General features: G+C 35.1%; 1 protein-coding gene across 7 annotated transcripts in view; it reads right to left on the bottom strand.

Annotated features, from left to right (window-relative positions):
• TTLL7 (tubulin tyrosine ligase like 7) overlaps nucleotides 1-19,394 on the bottom strand; it is a 139,150-nt gene that overhangs the window by 45,960 nt on the left and 73,796 nt on the right. For all 7 annotated transcript variants that reach the window (XM_039246912.1, XM_039246910.1, XM_039246911.1 and 4 more), the window contains exons 10-15: nucleotides 14,398-14,492; nucleotides 11,892-12,039; nucleotides 11,733-11,806; nucleotides 10,573-10,708; nucleotides 4,467-4,553; nucleotides 94-292 (exon numbers count right to left, since the gene is read on the bottom strand). In XM_039246912.1, coding sequence (XP_039102843.1) covers nucleotides 94-292; nucleotides 4,467-4,553; nucleotides 10,573-10,708; nucleotides 11,733-11,806; nucleotides 11,892-12,039; nucleotides 14,398-14,492 — 739 coding nt within the window. The remainder of the gene's footprint in view (nucleotides 1-93; nucleotides 293-4,466; nucleotides 4,554-10,572; nucleotides 10,709-11,732; nucleotides 11,807-11,891; nucleotides 12,040-14,397; nucleotides 14,493-19,394) is intronic.

Here is a 19,394-nt window from a genome sequence, read left to right as displayed (position 1 = left end):
AGGGTTCATTTGGCCCAAGGTCTTTTATTGAGTTCAGTAATTTCAGTTCCATAATTCTTCATATAACAACTAAATTAGAAGAAATTAACTTACTGGATTGTTGAATTAACTTGTAGTGGTTGGACTGTTTAAGGTTATATGTAACTTGCTTTTCTCTTTTCTTATTTTGGTATTCTTCTTTGTCATTTTCATCTGATTCCGAAGAGCCACTGCTACTGTCATAACTGCTGTCACTGCTATAGTATTTCTGTCTTCTCAGTACTTCAGAGGTCTCAGGCATGGAGGAGAGAGGCTAAAATAGAGGGAAATGCGTTATTCTGTTAGGGTTCAAAGGATTATTAACAAATTATTAGCATGATTAGTTACTGTTTTTAATTTCCTGTTTATGCCTGCTGCTTTTCACAAAAGCCAGATAATCCCCCAAATATGACTGCTACCGTGCTATTCACTAATTGTTTTGTTTCTGCAAAATATTCCCTCTTAAATGATAATAGTTTAGTTATGATGAGGAGAATGCTATTTCTGCATGATTTGAATAAATGACCAGAGTATCCATACAGAATAACAAAATAAAATATTTGAGATGAAACAATAAAAATCAGAAACATAATCCTTCTGCATAATCCCTTTCCTTCATTCCACACAGAGAGATTACTTATTACTCATCAAAACTCTGAGATGTACTTTTATTTTACCACTGATGTTCAAAGACACCCAATAATTGTGTGTGTGAATGTGTGTTGTTTCTGGGAAAGAGAAGAGAGACAAGGGGAAGAGAGGTAAAAAAGGGTAAGAAGCAGGAGCTGGTTAAACCATTGTAAGTAAAGTAACATAAATCACTGTAAGTCAAGTAAGGTCACATCATAAAACAGGGCCTATCCATTCAGATAACGTGCAAGAAACAAGGTATTCCTCACATGTCTAATTTGCTGTGGATATTCTCACAAATAAAAAATTTTAGTTAATTATCTACTTTCTATATTGGTTATGAACAACTCCGATCCTTTCTCATAGGATTTCTAACTATGACGTACAGGTCTGGCCATAATGGAGCAACACTGCTTTTCATTGCCCGTGCTACAAAAAAAGAGTAATATAATGTAAAAACCAGTATGGCATGAATTTTGGGGGGACAGGTGCCATGTAGAAGGGAAAATGTGTAATGATTCAAAATGCCCTGGTATTATGTTCCAATATCTCCATTAGAATTACTTGTCTCCCAACCTCCCAATCAATATGCTTCCAGTGAGGCCAGCCGAAGGAATAAAAGGAAAGTGAGATAGCTTCACTTCAGAGAGAATGTGCACAACCAAGAACGAGACATTTTTGTGACTTAGTCATTTTAGGCGACTATTTATTATACAAACCATATGCCTCTCCTCCTGCTGGGAAAGGTTCCTGTAGTTGTACACTAGATTCTTGCTCTCTGTTAAACAAAAATGCTTTGATGTTAGCATACACCATAATGAAATCCTTGGTTACCATGGGATTTCACTGAAATATCAAGGTATATCTTCTTGTGTATCAGTGTAGGATGAAAGATAAAGAGAGAAACAGCATTTCATGAAGTGCCTGGAATACACAGTAAGCCAGAGCATGATCCTCTTAAAGTTACTGCCTTTCCAAGAGATGAAAAATAACAAAAGCAGGAAAGTAATTTAATACGCTAAGGTACCAACCTGTATTTCAAAGTATGTTTTTCTTTTGATAGTCTAATATTTACTGAGCACTGACAGTGTTCAAAGAGATATATATATATAAACACTGACTAGTACACAGTCATCAAACATTTTGACAGTCTTGGGGAATATGAATTCTACAGGAAACATGTTTCTTCAGAAGTCTCACAGAACCAGAAGAAACACTGGCACAACTGGGCTTGCTAGTCATGTCCTCTTTCAAGTAGGCGAACAGCTTTAAGGTTTCTTAAAGAGCTTGACTACATAATGAGTTACTCGATCCTATAAAGAATCACAAGGGGAAGCAGATAGCTGAATCTTTGTGTCATATATGCAGCTGGGACTTTTGGACCAACACCCTGTTCAAGCAATAATTAATAAGAAGTCATAGCAGCATAAAGTTTGAATGGTGCCTTAACTACAAAGTGGAATTTGTAAACTGGCACTAAGTTAGGACACAAACCATACTACTTATTTTTATGTCCAATTTTGTTATGAATTGGGTCAGGCATAAAAATATATAAACAGCAGAAAGGTTAATAAAGCAATATTTATGTCCCTGAAAAAAAAAGAACTGAAAAAAAGAATAATGCCAAAAGCTAATACTTTATGTGGTTTTTATTATTTATATAGTTAATTTCTATTTCTTAGTTTCTCAAATAAGTGAAAATTATTATTTCTCCTACTACACATTTCATTTAATCTCCACTATCTTCAATTATTCTTCTGCCATAAACACACTGGAAATTAATGTTTAGCATGTGATATCATCCCATTAAAAACGAAAGGCTGCTTTGAAATTTGGCTCAGCCCAGACCCTCAGTGTACATAAAGTTAAAAGTTATAAAAATGCTTTTACTTCAGACTGATTATGCAGCTTTCAACCACTTTGACATATTACTGACATTAATAACTGCAGAAACCAACCAATTTATTTCATTTCAACACATACAGTTAGTTTCCACTACTTGCCTCTTAGAAATAAGAGGGGTTAAAAAAATACATCATATGAATTCTGCCCTCCAAGAGCTTATATTTTTATTTGAATGATAAGCCTGATTTGATGAGGCAAAGAAAAATATGACAGCAGAAGGCTGTCTCAGGGCCTTTGCATACACCATTCTGCCATAAATATTATGCCCCCAAGTTGTCTTGTAATTGGTTTGGTGAATTGCAGTAATTAATACACAAAGCTTAAAAATGATTCACTCTAAAATACATATGTTCCAAAGGCATTATCAAAATCTTCCACAATTCTTCAGTATAAAGCACATACTTCAGAAAAATGATGCCTAATATCCAAGGTCTCTGCTCTCCACCAGATACATATTTTTCAACAGATTCATCTTACACTATTCTACTACTCAGGAACCTTCCGTTTGAGTCATACCAAATTCTTTCTTGTCTCTGCAATACTCTATGCAATCTCACACCTCTATGTCTTAAATACTTCCTTAAATATTTCTACCCTGAACATCCTTCTCCTGCTCTTTTTTTAAAATGTTCATTTTATTTTTGAGAGAGAGAAAGAGGGAGCCCAAGCAGGGAAGTGGCAGACAGAGAGAGAGGCAGAAGATCCAAAGTTGAGGCTTGAACTCATGAACTGTGAGACCAGACCAGAGCCAAAGTCAGACACTTAACCAACTGAGTCACCCAGGCACCCCTCCTTCTCCTGCTCTTAAGTGATTAAAGCCTTACTCATTTTTCAAGACCCAATTCAAATGGCATTTCCTTTACGAGGCCATCCATAGTCTATCAATCCTTTCCTTCCCTATGTTATTGGCACCCTTTCCACTCCCTTTATTACACCACTCCCTATATTGCCACAATATACCCTGGTTTTTGGTCCACCTATTTTTTCCTTCCACCAGCCAATGAGGTTTTGATGGACACATTCAACAAATTTAATTAATGGCTTTTGATAACCTTCACAGTGCCAGACACTGTGCTAGGTGCTACAGGTATAAAGATGACAACATGCTTCCTACCCTCAAAGAACTTACAAGTTCATACTAAAGCAAATATGTACACATTGTCACAGCTGCTCTATAAAGTGTTACTTGTGGCACAGCAGAAGAAGGAGGAGGAGGAGGTCTAACCATGGGAGTGAGGGAAGATTTCACAGAGGAAGCAAGGGTTCAGCTAGATTAGAAGGGGATCTCTAATCAGTCAAGTAATGAATGAATATTTTTTTTTAAATGGGAAGGCATTCTAGAGTCATGGAAAAAGCAGGAAAACATGACAGAGCATGGTGAGGTGTGTAAGGACATAGAGACAGCTTTATATTGCTGAAATGTAAACTAAAAAGAAAAAAAACAACAAAGAAGCAATTTAAAAAAAAAGCAGAATAAAAAATGTTTCCAAGATTTTACAGATTCAATTCTTTCCTACTCTGCTAGCAAGGACTTTGACATAAAAAAAAAAAAAAAGCATGTAGCTAAAGAGCAGATGAAGGTAAAGCAAACACCTGCCCATTTTTGCTTGCATGACAGCTTTCTATTTATTCCTAGAAATCATACCTATTTTAATGAACACAATTTCAATGTTCCCCAGTCAACAATAAGTGGGGTCCCCATGAGGATCTCCAGAGTCATGATTTGCCTTATACATAATGCTACAAAACTCTGATCATTCTAAGTCTAGAGATAGGAGAAAAATGTAATACAGAATACAGAATAAAGGTACTAGTTCTAAGTCCTTCTTGGCCCTAACTCATAGGGTTTTCACTAGTATTAGGGAAAGAATCAAAAAATGAGGGAAACTAACAGGAATGTAGAGGCACTGTACCTTTGGTCCTCGAGGTTTGACAGTTTTGCCCATCAATTTTTCATCATCAATTTCACATTGTTCCAGAAGATCTAAAATATCTTCCTCCTTAAAAAAAATTAAAATTGTGATCATTAATGAACTCTAGAATTGTTCCAAGTACATTAATCTCCATAAAATAGTGTACAACAAGGAGTCCTAGAACTATTTAACGAAGATTGCTCAGATCAAAGGAGAAATAAAGGGTCATGCAAAATCTTAGAGTATAATACTTCTCTTATATACAATATTATGTACAATATACAGTGTTAGCCTATTGAACATTTTAAAATTTCTAAAAGTTCACTCGTTTTCCAAAGCACAATTTCATCAATTATTTCTGGGTTAATTAGCGCAAAAATATATTACAACTTCAAACAGAAAACTGATGATTGGCCTAATAGTTTCATTTAGAACAATCTAATGTTAGTATTTGGTTAATAGGCACAATTGATGAAAACTCTTTCAAAATTTTAACTATTTAACTATTTTAACTATTGCTCAAGAGTATCTTTATGAGAAGTGTTCATTCTATGCGCATAGTATCTTCTCATATGCTCTTCCAGAATCATTTTGAAGTCAAAGGGAAAAGTAAAAACATATACTGAAGTTGATGTTGAGCAAACCAGAGCAATGTGAGAATAATATCTGTACTGAAAGGGGTATAATTTATGGCTTCTTTGAGTTATTTATTCAACCTATAAATATATCATACCTTCACTTATATATTTAAGACATATTTCAGCGTCTCTTAAAAAAACGTTTTTGAAAATATAGAAACCTCAGGGTACAATGGAAATTTGTAAAAATAAGTTGCTCTTCACCCCAATCCAATAAAGTTTAGCAGTTAAAATACCAAAATACTTTTGTCTTAATGTTTTATTAAATAATAATCCTACAATGAGTTCCAATGACAGCAACACAAGATAGTTAAAAAGAAACTCAGAGTTCTAATTCTGCTTAGGAGAAAGAAGGTCATAACAGATAATACTTTCATTATAGCAGCTAGAAAAAGACAGATAAATTACACACTTTTTTTTTAAGAATCACATTTTTTAAAGACACCAGAAAGTTGTGGATTAAAAGGAGTGTAAAAGAAACTAAATACCAGAGGGGGAAAAGTTCTTATAGGTAAGCAGAGATGAGTAGCCACTTTCTACTTTGGGATCATTTGTCAAGTCTGCACACAGATGGGCAGAGACCAAGTCTATAATAGGCAGAGAGATTTCGCTGGGATAAAGAGAACCCAAAAGAGTTTTCAATGGTCATGTGAGCTAGTGCAACATCTAGAGGAGCTCACAGAGCTGGGTCTCTCTGACAGCGATTTTAGTCAGTAGTAGTGGAGTAGGAGGACGGAGACATGTGAAAGCCACTGACAGTCCTCTGCTGCCTCACAGATTTTAGAGACTGATAGAGAGTGAGGCCTGTAATAAACACTAAGTAAAGTTCGTCCTTGAGGCATTGGAAAGAAGAAGCTAATAAAACTACTACAACCCAGCCTGGACCCAGTTCAACTTTATTTTATTTTTTTTAATAGAAACAAATTTGACATACAACATTATGTCAAGACACATTTACATATTTAATGTGAGCCTGAAGCCCACTTTGGATTCTGTGTCTCCCTCTCTCACTGCTCCTCCCCACCTTCAAAAATAAACATTAAAAAATATTTTTAAAAATTATAAGATATTCAAAATAACAGGAAAAAGTGACCCATAATAAAAAGAAAAAAAACACTTTAAAAAAGCAAGTCTATAAATGATACCCATGTTAAAATTAACAAATGAGGATTTTAAAATAACTACTATACACATATTAAAGAAAATATACATATAAAGAAAATTGATGAAAAATAAACAAAATGAATGGAAGATGCAGAATTTCAACAAAGAAATAAAATTTTTAAAAACAATTCAAAATCATTTTTTAAATACAAATATTGAATTGAAAAATACAATAAAAAATTAAGAAACAACCAGATAGGCTTATGACTGGGCAGAGTAAAGATGTATCAGTGGAAATTACCCTAAATGAAGCACAGAAAAAGATAAGGAAAGGAAAAACAGAACAGGATTTCAAAGATATATGGCATGCTGTCCAATGATCTAATATATGTATAATTAGAGTCCCATAAAGAGACAAATACAAGATAATGCAGCAGAAATATCTGAAGAAATACGGAGGAGAATTTTCCAAAACCAAATAAGATACATTAACCCAGAGCTTCAAGAAATTGAGAAAATAACAAGCAGAATTAATATAAAGAAAACTACATACAGACACATATGGACACATCAAAGTCAAAATTCTGAGTGAGCAAAAAACAAAACAAAACAAAAAGCAACGGGGGGAAAAAGACATATTATATCCAGAAAGAAAACAAAACTAATGATGGTTGAATTCTGAATAGAAACAATAGAAACCAGAAGACAAATAAATGACATCTAGAAAAGTGCTGAAGAAAAAAATCCCTGTCAAGATAGAATTCTATACCCAGTCAAATGACCATTTAAAAAAGAAGGCAAAAATGAAAGACAATTGCAGACCAAAAAAGACGAAAAAGGGAGAAAATTAATCACCACCAAACTTATGTTCCAAGGAATATTAAAGAAAGTACTAAAGAAAGCTTCTTCAAAATGAAGAAGGATAACCCTTGTTAGAAGCATGAATCTGCATGACAAAACGAAGAATACAAGAAACGGTATATATGTGAGTAAATAGGAAAGGCTAGTTAGAAAACTATTAAAGACTACTAATTGCTTAGACAACACTAACAACAATGTATTTTGAGGTTTGTAAGATATGTAAAAGTAAAATATATGTTAATAGCACAAAGTCAGAGGGAGTCACTAAATGAAAATACAAATCGTTATGGTCCTTAACTTAAATTATTATGTTCCTTAATAAGGTTGATTATTATAATGTAAGGGTGTATCCTGTAATTTCTTTTATAAACATTATGCTAAAATATAACAAAAAAACAAAAGAGAAGATAAAATAGCATAACAAAAAATAATTGATTTTTCCAAAAGAATAAAGGGAACATCATCAAGAGAATAATGAACAGATGGGATACAGAACAAAGAGTAAAAGAGAAGACAAACCCAACTATACCAGTAAATCTGTGAAATGATCAAGAGACAGACAGTGTCAGACTGAATTTTAAAGGAAATATGACCCAACTACATGGTATTTACCAGAGACATCTTAAATATAAGAACACCGATGAGTTGCTAAATAGATGGAAAAGATGCATCACTCCAACTGTAACCATAAGAAAGAAACTACTGTGGCTACATGAGTCACACACAGTAAATTTTAAGATACTGTGATATTGCCTGAGAGAAAGATAAACATTTCATAATGATGAAATTTAAAAAATGAATTCAATAGAGAAACACCTTTGTAACTTCAAAGTGTATGAAACAAAAATTGACCAAACAAAATCCACAGTCACAGTTGTAAGTTTTAACAATCTCTCAGAAATTGCTAGAACAAGTAAGGCAAAGAAACTAGAAAGGATACAGAATATTTGAACAATACGAATAGCCCAACTTACTTAGGTGACATGTGTAAAACTCTATAACCAACACCTGTAGCAGCACATTATTTTCAAGTACGCATGGAACGTTCACTAAAATAAGTACTCTACTGAGTTAAAGCAAGTATCAGTTCATTTTACAATATTGAAATCAGAATGTTTTCTAACACTAATGAAATAAACTAGAAATTTTAAACAAAAATAAAACTAGAAATTTTTGATGTATGGAAATTAAGCAAGAATTCCAAATAAATATATAAATATATAAATAACTAACCGAATAAAAACCAGAAATTAATTTGAGGTGGCTGTTCATAAAAATACATTATTAAAAAATTACTGGATAGAAGGGCAATACATAAAAATAATCATATGTTTACATCCTGGATACAAATTTAAAAATGAAAAATTTTTTAAACTGTATTGTTGGCAATAGTAGCAAAAACATCAAATACTTAAGAATAAATGTAATTAGTGGCAACTGAGTGACTCAGTTGGTTAAGCATCTGACTCTTAATTTGGGCTCTGGTCTTCATCTCAAGGTTTGTGAGGTCAAGCCCCACATCAGGCTCTGCACCGACGCACAGAGCCTGCTTGGGATTCTCTGTCTCCTTCTCTCTCTGCCCCTCCCCTGTTCACACATTCTCTCTCAAAACAAACATTTTTTTAAAAATTTAATAAAGAATGTGCAAAAATTATACACCAAAAGCTATAAGCATAGCTGAGTAATTAAAACTTAAGTAAATGGAAAAATATGCCATATTAATGGATCAGAAGACTCAGTGCTGTTAATCCCCCAGTAATTATTTTATAGATTCCTTATCGTCCCAATTAAAATCCCAGCAACCACTTTGTAATGCAAAAATTAATCAAAATCTAGAATTGAGGGGATTCTAAAATTTATATGGAAGTATAAAGGACCTGCAAAGTCAAAAGCAACAGTACTACAGATAGTATGATATTTGTATAAGAAGAGGTTCACTAATCAATAGAATAGGGCAGGCAAAGTGGTGACATTTAAACTAGGTTTTGAAGAATACAAAGAATACAGGAATTAAGATATGAAGCCAATTTATTATGTGCCAACTACTTTATACAGACTCCTTTAATTAACTTCCATTTTATTTTAACAACCAACCTGGCAAGTATAGTTCTAATAGTACTATGTTAGTTATGAGGAAACTATTGTTCAAATAATTTAGTCTAAGGTTACAAAATTAATGCATGGAGGAGCTAGAATTTGAATATTGGTCTATTTGCTTCCAAAATTCCTAGGTTTTCTAGCAGAAAAAGTGAGGCTGCGGAACACAGTAATGAGTAGATGACACAGATTCTGTGTCCACAGGAGACACAAATAATAGTGCAGAGCAGGTGAAGGAAAATGAACAAAGGTCTCCCACTGTCTTGATCAAGAAAAGCAAAGGGGCCACAGAATATAATTCTAATGGTGGAAACATCTGGGTATGTCTAAAGAAACCCTTTCAGAAGAAAAGAACATTGCAGTTGGCTTTATTCCTTCTGCTTCTGTCTTTTAGGTGTAGCCAGATTGAAAATGGCTTTGTATCCTTGCTACAGAATTTGAGTGAAAAGATGATAGCAAAATCTGTCTATAATAAACTTTATCATGATTTTTGAATCACTCAGTTTAACAGTGTATCCAAGAAATGGAGGTTATCACCATAACAAAATGACAGTAATATAAAGTGCCAACAATTTTAATAGGTCCACATAAACTTACTTGCCCAAGGGGACATTAGCAAGCACAACACAAGCAGTGGCTTGATTAGCACTTGCACACTGGGTTTAGGCTCTTGAAATGCTTCCTTTTGGAACTCCAAGCTACCATATTATGGGATCTGGGTAGCCTTCTAAGAGACCATGTAGAGAGAATGCAATATCCAGCCAGCTCCCCAGATGTTCCACCTATCCTAACTGAGGCACCAGACAGATGGGGGAAGCCCTCCTGGATTTCCAGCCCCAGGTAAGCTTCCAGATAAAAGCAACTATATGATTCACTCCAAACAACCCCAACCTAAGAGCCACTCAACTGAGCCTAGTCAGATTACAGAATATGAGCAAATAAGTGGTTTATTATGCTACAAAAGAAAACTGATAGACATTTTGGTAAACAGATTACTCCATGTCTATGCATGTGTGTGATTTAATTACTTCCCATATGCCAGGTCTATGCAGTATTTCAGGGAAAAATACTGTATAATGTTAGTTATACAAGTAATAAGAGCATCAAAAAACACTAGGTTAATTCAATGGATTTTTAATTCAGTTGCATATACACACCTCTGTGAGAAGACAGGTTTATTACAATAGATTGATATTATAATATCAACATTCTCTGCTGCATAATTTGTCCTGTTAGACATCTAATTTATGAAATCACTTGGTTGGTTATGAAATGCTACCAACGGATAAAACAGAAGGAAAATGCTTCTTAAAATGTTTTTATATGTGGGACAAAGGTGGGCTGTTTTTAAAAACATATTGTTTGGCTTCATTCATTTTTCTCTTCATAAACATTCATTCCTTTACCTTCATCCTTTTCAAAGGATTATTCAGCTCTCGCTGGAATGAAGCTGCTCTTCCTGAAAGGAAGGTCTGAAAGGCAACAGCCAACAAACTTTCATACTTTTCAAGCAGAGTTTTATCTTCAGGAGGATAAATTCGTCTACAAAAAATCAGACAAACCAACTTGTTTAAAAGAAACTATCATAGTACAAGAGTTAAGGTCAATTGCATAGATATTCTTTGACCACTTACTCTGAGAAGTCATTTTACTAGGTGCTAGCAATAAAGATGAACACAGGTATAAGAAATTCACAAATTGTCATTGGTTACCTATGCAAATTAAAGTTTATCTAGAGAATGGTCATTAAACAATGAAGCTCTAGAAGGCATAGTATAAGGGTTTGGTTGTGGGGAAGTGGCTGGATAAGAATTACAACTGGGCATATTGAAGAAATACAGATCTTCATGGGAGCGAGCAGGTAACGAGCAATAACCTGAAAGCTGTGCACGTACAGTGTGGTTACTGACATATACAAGAATGCAGGCATTAATCCTGATATTCTCTTTTGCAGTGGTGGAATTTGCCTCCCTGATGGGAGAAGAGAGTAAAGGCAGAGTGAGAGGAATGTATTGTCATTGCTGCTGTTGAGGATGTTAAGGCAGGCAAGAATGTTTTACCAAGAGTGTGAGAAGTTCTCACACCTATTTCTGTTAATGGTTGGGAGGTGGGGCAATCTTTCCAAGAACACAAGGAATTTAGTGGGGTGGCGGGGGGCACCTCTTTTATCCTGTCAAAGGATACTGTGAAGGATTCCAGTTCAACACAGTCCACATTCCTCTGTATTGTCTCATACATACCTGCTTCCTTCAACATTTTCACTCTTTGCCTGGTTCCTGACATATCTAAGTTTAACCAAAGTAGAGCAATCCTCTGAGAGAAAGAAATCTCTGACAGGAAGAAAACGAGGAGACCTGAAACCTGACTTTCTCAAAATACTACATTATAAGCAAGTAAGGTCACAGGATCGTATCAGGTTTAAAAGATCTCATACAACCACCCATGAAACTAGCTAGCAGGAATGAAATAAATAGTGCTCAAAAAGAGTCTAAAAGGTTAAAAAATGTAGAATAGTTGATGTGACACTTTACTTCTTCAATCTATAAGACAATGGAAACACAGTTACCTATAGTTCCCCATATGCCGATTTTCATGTTCTTCTTTTAAGATCTGTTTCCGTACTTGAGCGAGCCTCTCTTTCTAAAAAGGAAGAAATTTTACAAATAAAATCTGAACAATGAATTATGCAAATCAAATTGTGGCCATGTTGTTAAAATTTTCATACCAACTCTTCTTTCCGCCTCTCCAATTGATGCCTCTGCTGGTCCCAGTCTGAGGAACCTGGTAAGAGCCTTTTTATTGAATTTTGGCCATAAAGCCTCTTTTGAGCCTCAGCTTTTTGTTTGGCCAAGTTTCTCCTTTTATCACTGGTCCTAAAAGATAAAACATAGGAATTCAAATAAGCCCTGATCTTATCCCTATGAGGAGAATTTGCAAAAGAGGAGGCATACTAGAGATATGAACCAAAGTTTATTGAATATATGTATTCACAGGCACCTGGGTAGGTCAGTCATTTGAGTATCCAACTCTTGGTTTTAGCTCAGGTCATAATCCCAAGGTCATGGGATCAAGCCCTGTGTCAAGCTCCATGCGGAGCGTGGAGCCTGTTTAAGATTCTCTTTCTCTCTCCCTCTGTCCCTCTCTCCTGCTCGCATTCTCTCTCTCTCTCTCCAAAATATAATATATATACACATCGTAATAATCTAATCAGCTGCTGGATATGTGTTTCCATGTAGTAAAGTAGAAGTTCTGTACTCCCAGGGTTTGTGATGAAATACTCTGAACAATCTGCATTCTCCTGGATTTGCTTGAGATTAAAAGAATAGTCTCATAAAATGAACTTTGGGGTAATGAAGCCATACTCTATGTATGGCGTAGATCTGAAATACAAGTCTAACACATGTATATGTCCACGGAGCATTCCATCTGGATGGAAGAAAAGGCACACCTGCAATGTAAGCCTTAGTAGCACATGCTCTAAATGTTAAGAGTTCTACTAAATGCTCTTCATGGAACACACTAAGAAAAACAAGGAACATTAATTCCAACTCTCCTTTATTTTTAAGTCTAGACATTTCTGTTTGACCTGTATATATCTCACTTTTTAAGAGACCAAAACACCCATAGATTATGTCCTAAATTAGTAACATCATTGGCAATGGCATGCAAAAAACAAAAACAGAAAACATGAGGCCTACTTATATAATAATAGTAAATGTTAAAAAAATGTATAGGCCTACTACTTGTGTAAGCTAAATAAACAAAAATTCACCTTCTACATCTCTTCTATTCATTTCTTTTAGGATAATCGAAATATCAGTTAAATTTAAGCAAGTCATTTTTTGATCAAGCAAAAGAAGGGAATGTATGACAATTTCTAAACAAATTAATGTAATCTCTTCTTTCAGTAATGCTCTCCATATAAAGCTATTTCTCATGCAGGTATCTGCTAAATGCTTGAAAACACTTAAAATAAATAAATTGCATGGAAGCATCCCACAACTTTTTTAGAGTTCTTTAAATGACAATGAGAATCAATCGAATTCATAAAATCCCTGGGCTTAAATGACCTCAGAAGTCCTTTAATCCAATATCCTAAACACTGTTTGAACACTTGTAAGGCAGACAACTCACTACTTCATTAAGCACTTCAACTAAACTTCTAACAAATTTATTTTATAATGAGCCAAAAGCTTTCCCACAAAATAGCAATTCCAATTATTTGAGGTACATGATCATGTACAATTCTAATAATATTAGTGCAGCAATCCCATTTCTAAGTATCTATCCAAAGAAGTTGAAAGATGTCTGCACTCCCATGTTCACTGTAGCATTATTCACAATAACCAAGACATAGAAGCAATCTAAATGTTCATCCTTAGGTGAATGATAAAGATGATGTGGTATAAACATACAATGGAATATTATTCAGCCTTTAAAAAAAAAAAAAAAAGGAAATCTTGCTTATGCTTTTCAATGGGAAGGTTAACCCTGTCTTGATAACCATCTCTCATTTCTGTTTTCCCAGGCAGCATAGTACAGTGGGAAGACTTCTGAACAGAAAGTAGGAAATCTATGTGTTTGAGGGTTATTGGGTTTTTTTGTCTTTTTTTGTTTGTTTGTTTTTTTACTTCTTGAATGCTGAATGCCTTCTGCTTTAGTTTTTTGTTTTAAGGTGAGGATGATAATCTAGATATTTTCCTCAGATATTCTCCAGTTCAACCTTATACTCTATATTGAATAATTATACCAACACTGTAATTCAACCATATTTACTATAGATTCAGAGCATGATACTGGGAGAAGGAGAAGCAGTATGTAGAAGAAAGGAAACGATATTTAAAAAGAAAACACTAAATGGATTTGAAGAATGGAATCAAGAAATCAACAAAATATGAAAAAGTTACAAGTCAGGGCACCTGGGTGGCTTAGTCGGTTAAGTGGCTGACTTTGGCTTAGGTCATGATCTCAAGGTTTGTGAGTTCAAGCCCTGTGTCGGGCTCTGTGCTGCTAGCTCAGAGCCAGGAGCCTGCTTTGGATTCTGTGTCTCCCTCTCTCTCTGCCCTTTCCCTGCTTGTGCTCTGTCTCTCTGTGTCTCTCAATAATAAACAAATGTTAAAAATTAAAAAAAAGAAAGAAAAGAAAAAAGTTACAAGCCAACCATATGTACAAGTGATTGTTCCAGGCTAGATGTGCTGGAAACCTTCCAAACAATGAAGAAAAGACTTTACCTGATGTTCAGTAGCTTCAATGCATTTAGCAGCACTCCCCTTTTTACATCATAGTCTATTTTCTGATCAGTTCCAAAGCTTGGAGCTCGATTAATCTGAAATTTATAAAGAAAACAATGAATATGGCCAAATGTTGGTAGGTTGATAAATATTCAACTCATATTTTTTAATTTAATGCAAGATCTCCAACCAACAGAAAAACTCTACAATAAATCTCAAAGCATCGCATACTGGATGGCCCAGGTACCACTGTCATACCTCCCTTCCCCACCCCCCTAAGTCAAGGAGTTTCAAGGAACTGACTGCTCTCACAGCCCTCTTCCCCTGCTGCCTTAGCTCAGGATCTTCAGTCAGTATATGTGCCCTTCCCTCCTCTTCACCCTTTCCAGCCCAGCACTCCATGCTCTAGGTTTTAAGTTTCAGGAAGTTACAAGTGACTCATTCTGACAAAAAGATTAGAAGACAAGTATTAACAATAATAATGATGATGTAACAAAAAAGATGTGCATGTTACTAATATAGTAATACTCATATGCATTTATTTAGCATGCAGAAACTATCAGTGCCCTCTTTTCACTGCTTCAGATCTTCTGGATGAATTTGTCTACTGCAGTCTAAAAAATAAGCTATTTTCTTTCTACCTGGATCAAACAATAATCATCATTTTCATTTCCAAAAAAATGAGTATATAACTCAGAAGATACCATTAAAGGTAGTTGCAGATTAATCTCTATGAGCTTCTTTAACTGTATAAGAATTCTGGGAATAAATGAGCCATCTGTGAGTGTTCTTTCCAACATGATTCCCAGGATTTTATTAAGATGAAAAATAAGAAGGCACTTGGGTGGCTCATTTCGTCAAGCATCCAACTTCTGTTCAGGTTATGATTTCATAGCTCATGAGTTTGAGCCCCGCATCAGGCTCTGCGCAGACAGCTCAGAGCCTGGAACCTGCTTCTGATTCTGTGTGTGTGTGTGTGTGTGTGTGTGTGTGTGTGCGCGCGCGCATGTGTGTGTGTGTGTGTGTGTGTGTGTGTGTGTGTGTCTGCCTCTCCCCTGCTCATGTTCTTTCTCTCTCTCAAAAATAAATAAACATTTGTAAAAAGATGAAAAATAAGAAGTAACAGTAACTGTATATAACCTGAAACCCAGTAAACAATATGCTGAAGTGACAGTAACTGTGTATACCCAGAAACCAAGTATACAATATGCTACCCCCTCAAGAGCTGGAGTTCTTGTCTTTATCTTTGTTGCTATTGAGTTTGTTGTTGCTGTTGTTATGAAAATGTAACTAGAATAGCAACTGTTTAAGAAAATTATGTAATTAACTCAGAACATGCTGAGTTCTAAACTACAGCTCAGCTTCACGACCACCACCTAACACCACAGACAATCTCAACAAATATGATGCCCCTAGCCTGGAAGAGGGTTGTCTTTTACAAATCCATTCCATAAGACACAAAAAAACTTGACAGCATGCATTTTACAACTCTGGGGGTTGTAGGAAGTATAAATAAATAGAAGTATATAAATAGAAGCTAAACAAACAACAGAAAAATCACCTGTAATCCCACTACATAGCATACAGTCATCTATTTGATAGTATATTGCTCACCATTTGTTAAATGGTAAGTATTTGCTATGCATGCATATTTATAATATTCACCTTACTTTCTAAATACATGCTTATACTAAAACTACTATTTTATAATCCAATTATATTCTCTTACCCATATATCATGAAAATCTTTCATGCCATCATTTTGATGCATGCTATTCCATTTATAGAGAAACCACAACTATATTATGCCTTTACTGATTTCTGATTTAGAAGGTGATAGACATAATTCTGCCTATGTGATGTGGTCCCAAGGAGAAAGGAATAGCTTAGTAACTACAAGAACATCCGTTTATTTCAGGAAAATTTAAGAAAGGGAGTTTACTGGGGTGCCTGGGTGGTTCAGTTGGTCAAGCATCTGACTTCGGCTCAGGTCATGATCTTGCGTTTCATGAGTTTGTGCCCCATGTCAGGCTCCAGATGACAGCTCAGAGCCTGGAGTCTGCTTTGGATTCTAGGTCTCCCACTCTCTGCCCTTCCCCTACTTGCACTCTGTCTCTCTCTCAAAAATAAATAAAATATTTTTAAATTTTTTTTTAAATGAAAGGGAGTTTATTAATCTGCTACTTCAAAACTCTTAAGTATTTCCTCTTACAAGTGTAAAGAAAGGGTAATATATTTTATATGAAAAAAAAATAACCATTCCATACTGATTATTCAACTCTCTGGAATTTGTAATGCAATTAATGATCGTTCAGCTGCTACATATGTGTAACAGGATTGTAAAATAAGCCAGACATTTAGGAAACAATGATTAAGTGGTTCACTGAAATGTAATCTATCTTTATAGAACTCCTTGGGTGTTCCATTCCAAAACTGCCATCTGGTATTCTTCCAGACATACCCCTCCCTCACAACCAGAATGGTTGTGATCTCAGACCCTCCCTTACCTATGTCAGAATCTTCCCTCTACTACCATAAAAAAGAAATTGGACTATGGAGAAAGTACTCACACAAGACAGACTAAGATATGAAAAGGTAGAAAAGCTTTTTTAAATTAACATTTTGGATTTCTCAAATGTTCTATGAGAAAAGTAAAGTAAAAACTAAAGACAGGAGAAACTATGAAAATTAGTGTTTCATTCAAATTTCTGTGATGTTGATGGCTCCTTTGGTTCTCATTCCTACCCTAATTCTAAAACAGACTAAACCCAGCAGATGTTAGGGTCTTGAAGTTCAGCAGCTTGTAAATGCATGCAAAAATGAAAACTATTAGAAAGCAAATTAAATTGATAAATACTATTTATTAACCAACCGAATGACAGTTTTACTATCAAAACAAGCACAATCATTTCATGCACATAACAAAGTATCCATAACAGCTTCTGTGCTCCCAAATTAGAGCTATTCCCTCTGCCCAGTAATTTCTCCTCATCCCACCTCCTTCTCTCCCAACTCCCAGTCCCCACCGTACTTTATACAACCTTAAATACTCCGCTCAGGAGTTCCCTCCTCTGCAAAGATTTTTTTTTTTTAACTGTCAAATACACACTTGTACACAGAGAGATCAATCACTCTATTGTTTTTGCTGGTACCCTATTCCCTACTTATACCTGTAACTATTACCATAAGACACATATCTGAGTCCCCACTAAACCAGGGCAACTATTCTGTCTTCCTGTATCTCCACCCCCGACACAGTGACTTGTTGAAAGTAATTCAAGGGTAAGTAAAGTATTAGCAGTATATTCATACCCTACCCAATTTTCATACTTTTCCCTAAAAATGTTTCTATGCTTGAAAATTTCTGCAGTTTTGTCACTATGAATCATTACCTGCAATTATTCCAGTTAACTAAAAGTTATCACATCCTCAGATGCACCTTCTATCTTATTCCACTTGATGGTGCCAAAAGGTTTTTAACAACATATGTTAGAACCACTACAATTGCAGCTGGGAGAAAACACAAAGAAGCAAGATCTAAATAAGAATATTTTAATTGTTTTAATACAATAAATGTTCATGATCCATAGTGATGGGTTATTATAAAGTTTTTGTAATGGTTCTGACTGATCTGGAAATGAAAGAGAAATGAAAAAATGCTAATGCAAACAATGCTAGTTAGCTGTTGAGTGTTGTGTAGAGTTTTCTTTAATGGTTATTAATCTGGACATGATAAAGGAGAGGATAAAGTATGATGAGACATTAATGCAAACAATAGTGTTTTGAACCTTTAAAAAGTATATAGAATTCAGCCATTCAGTCAATTCTGATTTACCAAGCTCATATAAAGCTTCAGTTAGACAAAATGCTTTTAAAAACAGGTAACTAAATTATCCATAGTCATTACTTCCTACTATACTTTGAGTACCACTTCATGTATGTGCCTTCACTTTTTTCCCACCCCATCAAGGATAAAAGACAAGTAGCAGAGCAGGGGAAAAAATACAGTTAAGAACAGGAAAGAATAATTGCAAACAAAGTAGGAAACCTAGGGAAGACAGTGTTGGGCCTAGTAAGGTGCAGAGTCAAATGCTTTCATACTCAAGTAATGAAGGACTCAAAACAATAAGCAAAACCTTATTTCTAGGATCCAGGCAGGAACAAAATTTGAACATCTGACATCTGTATTTGATTGGAAATATAACATACTGGCACACAGCAGATTGAACACACACACACATACACACACACACACACACACACACACACACACACACACACAAACACATTAGTCCTCAAAGTGGAAAAGTGCTCCTTCCTAAAAATATATTTTAAGTGTCTTGGTTATCTATCACTCATTCAATTTGCTTTTGCACATTACAGATAGAACTTCCAACTTTAAAATCATTAATAAAAAAGGAGAGATATTCAGCATAAAATGAAAGGTACTTGTTGATTATACCTTCTATAGCAATATGTTCCAAAATGTAACTAATCTAGTAAATACTCAATGTTTAGATATGTGTATTTTTCTGAGAAAGCTTCCTAAATATGCACTCTATGACTCCAAATCAAGGGTCTGAGAGGAAACTGCTGAATAGGGTAGAAAACTTCTAAGTTTTCTTCTGGATGTAATATGACTGGAAGAAAAGATACACAAATTTTAAGCAGAGACTACTTTCATTTTTCCTTTATATTATTTCATATTTTCCTAATATTAAGTGATCTTTTATAATGAGAGAAAAATAACAATGACCCTGACCATACCAGGGACCGGCAGCAAACCCAAAAGGTAGACAGTTAACAGGCTTGACGTGAGGGAGCCCCACACATATAATATGGCTTCAGAGAGAAGCCATGCCAGCTGGGGTATTAGGTACTGAATACTGATCAATGAGCCAGTCAGAGTCTCTCTCTCTCTCTCTTCTTGGAGAGTTTGAATAGGAACCCAATGAAGACAAGGAGGCTGTGGTCCTGAAGCTCAGGCACCCACACAG

The sequence above is a fragment of the Hyaena hyaena genome, unplaced genomic scaffold, assembly GCF_003009895.1.
Source record: "Hyaena hyaena isolate Hyena2069 unplaced genomic scaffold, ASM300989v1 scaffold_286, whole genome shotgun sequence".
Taxonomy (NCBI): domain Eukaryota; kingdom Metazoa; phylum Chordata; class Mammalia; order Carnivora; family Hyaenidae; genus Hyaena; species Hyaena hyaena.
This window is presented reverse-complemented; position numbering and strand designations above follow the sequence as displayed.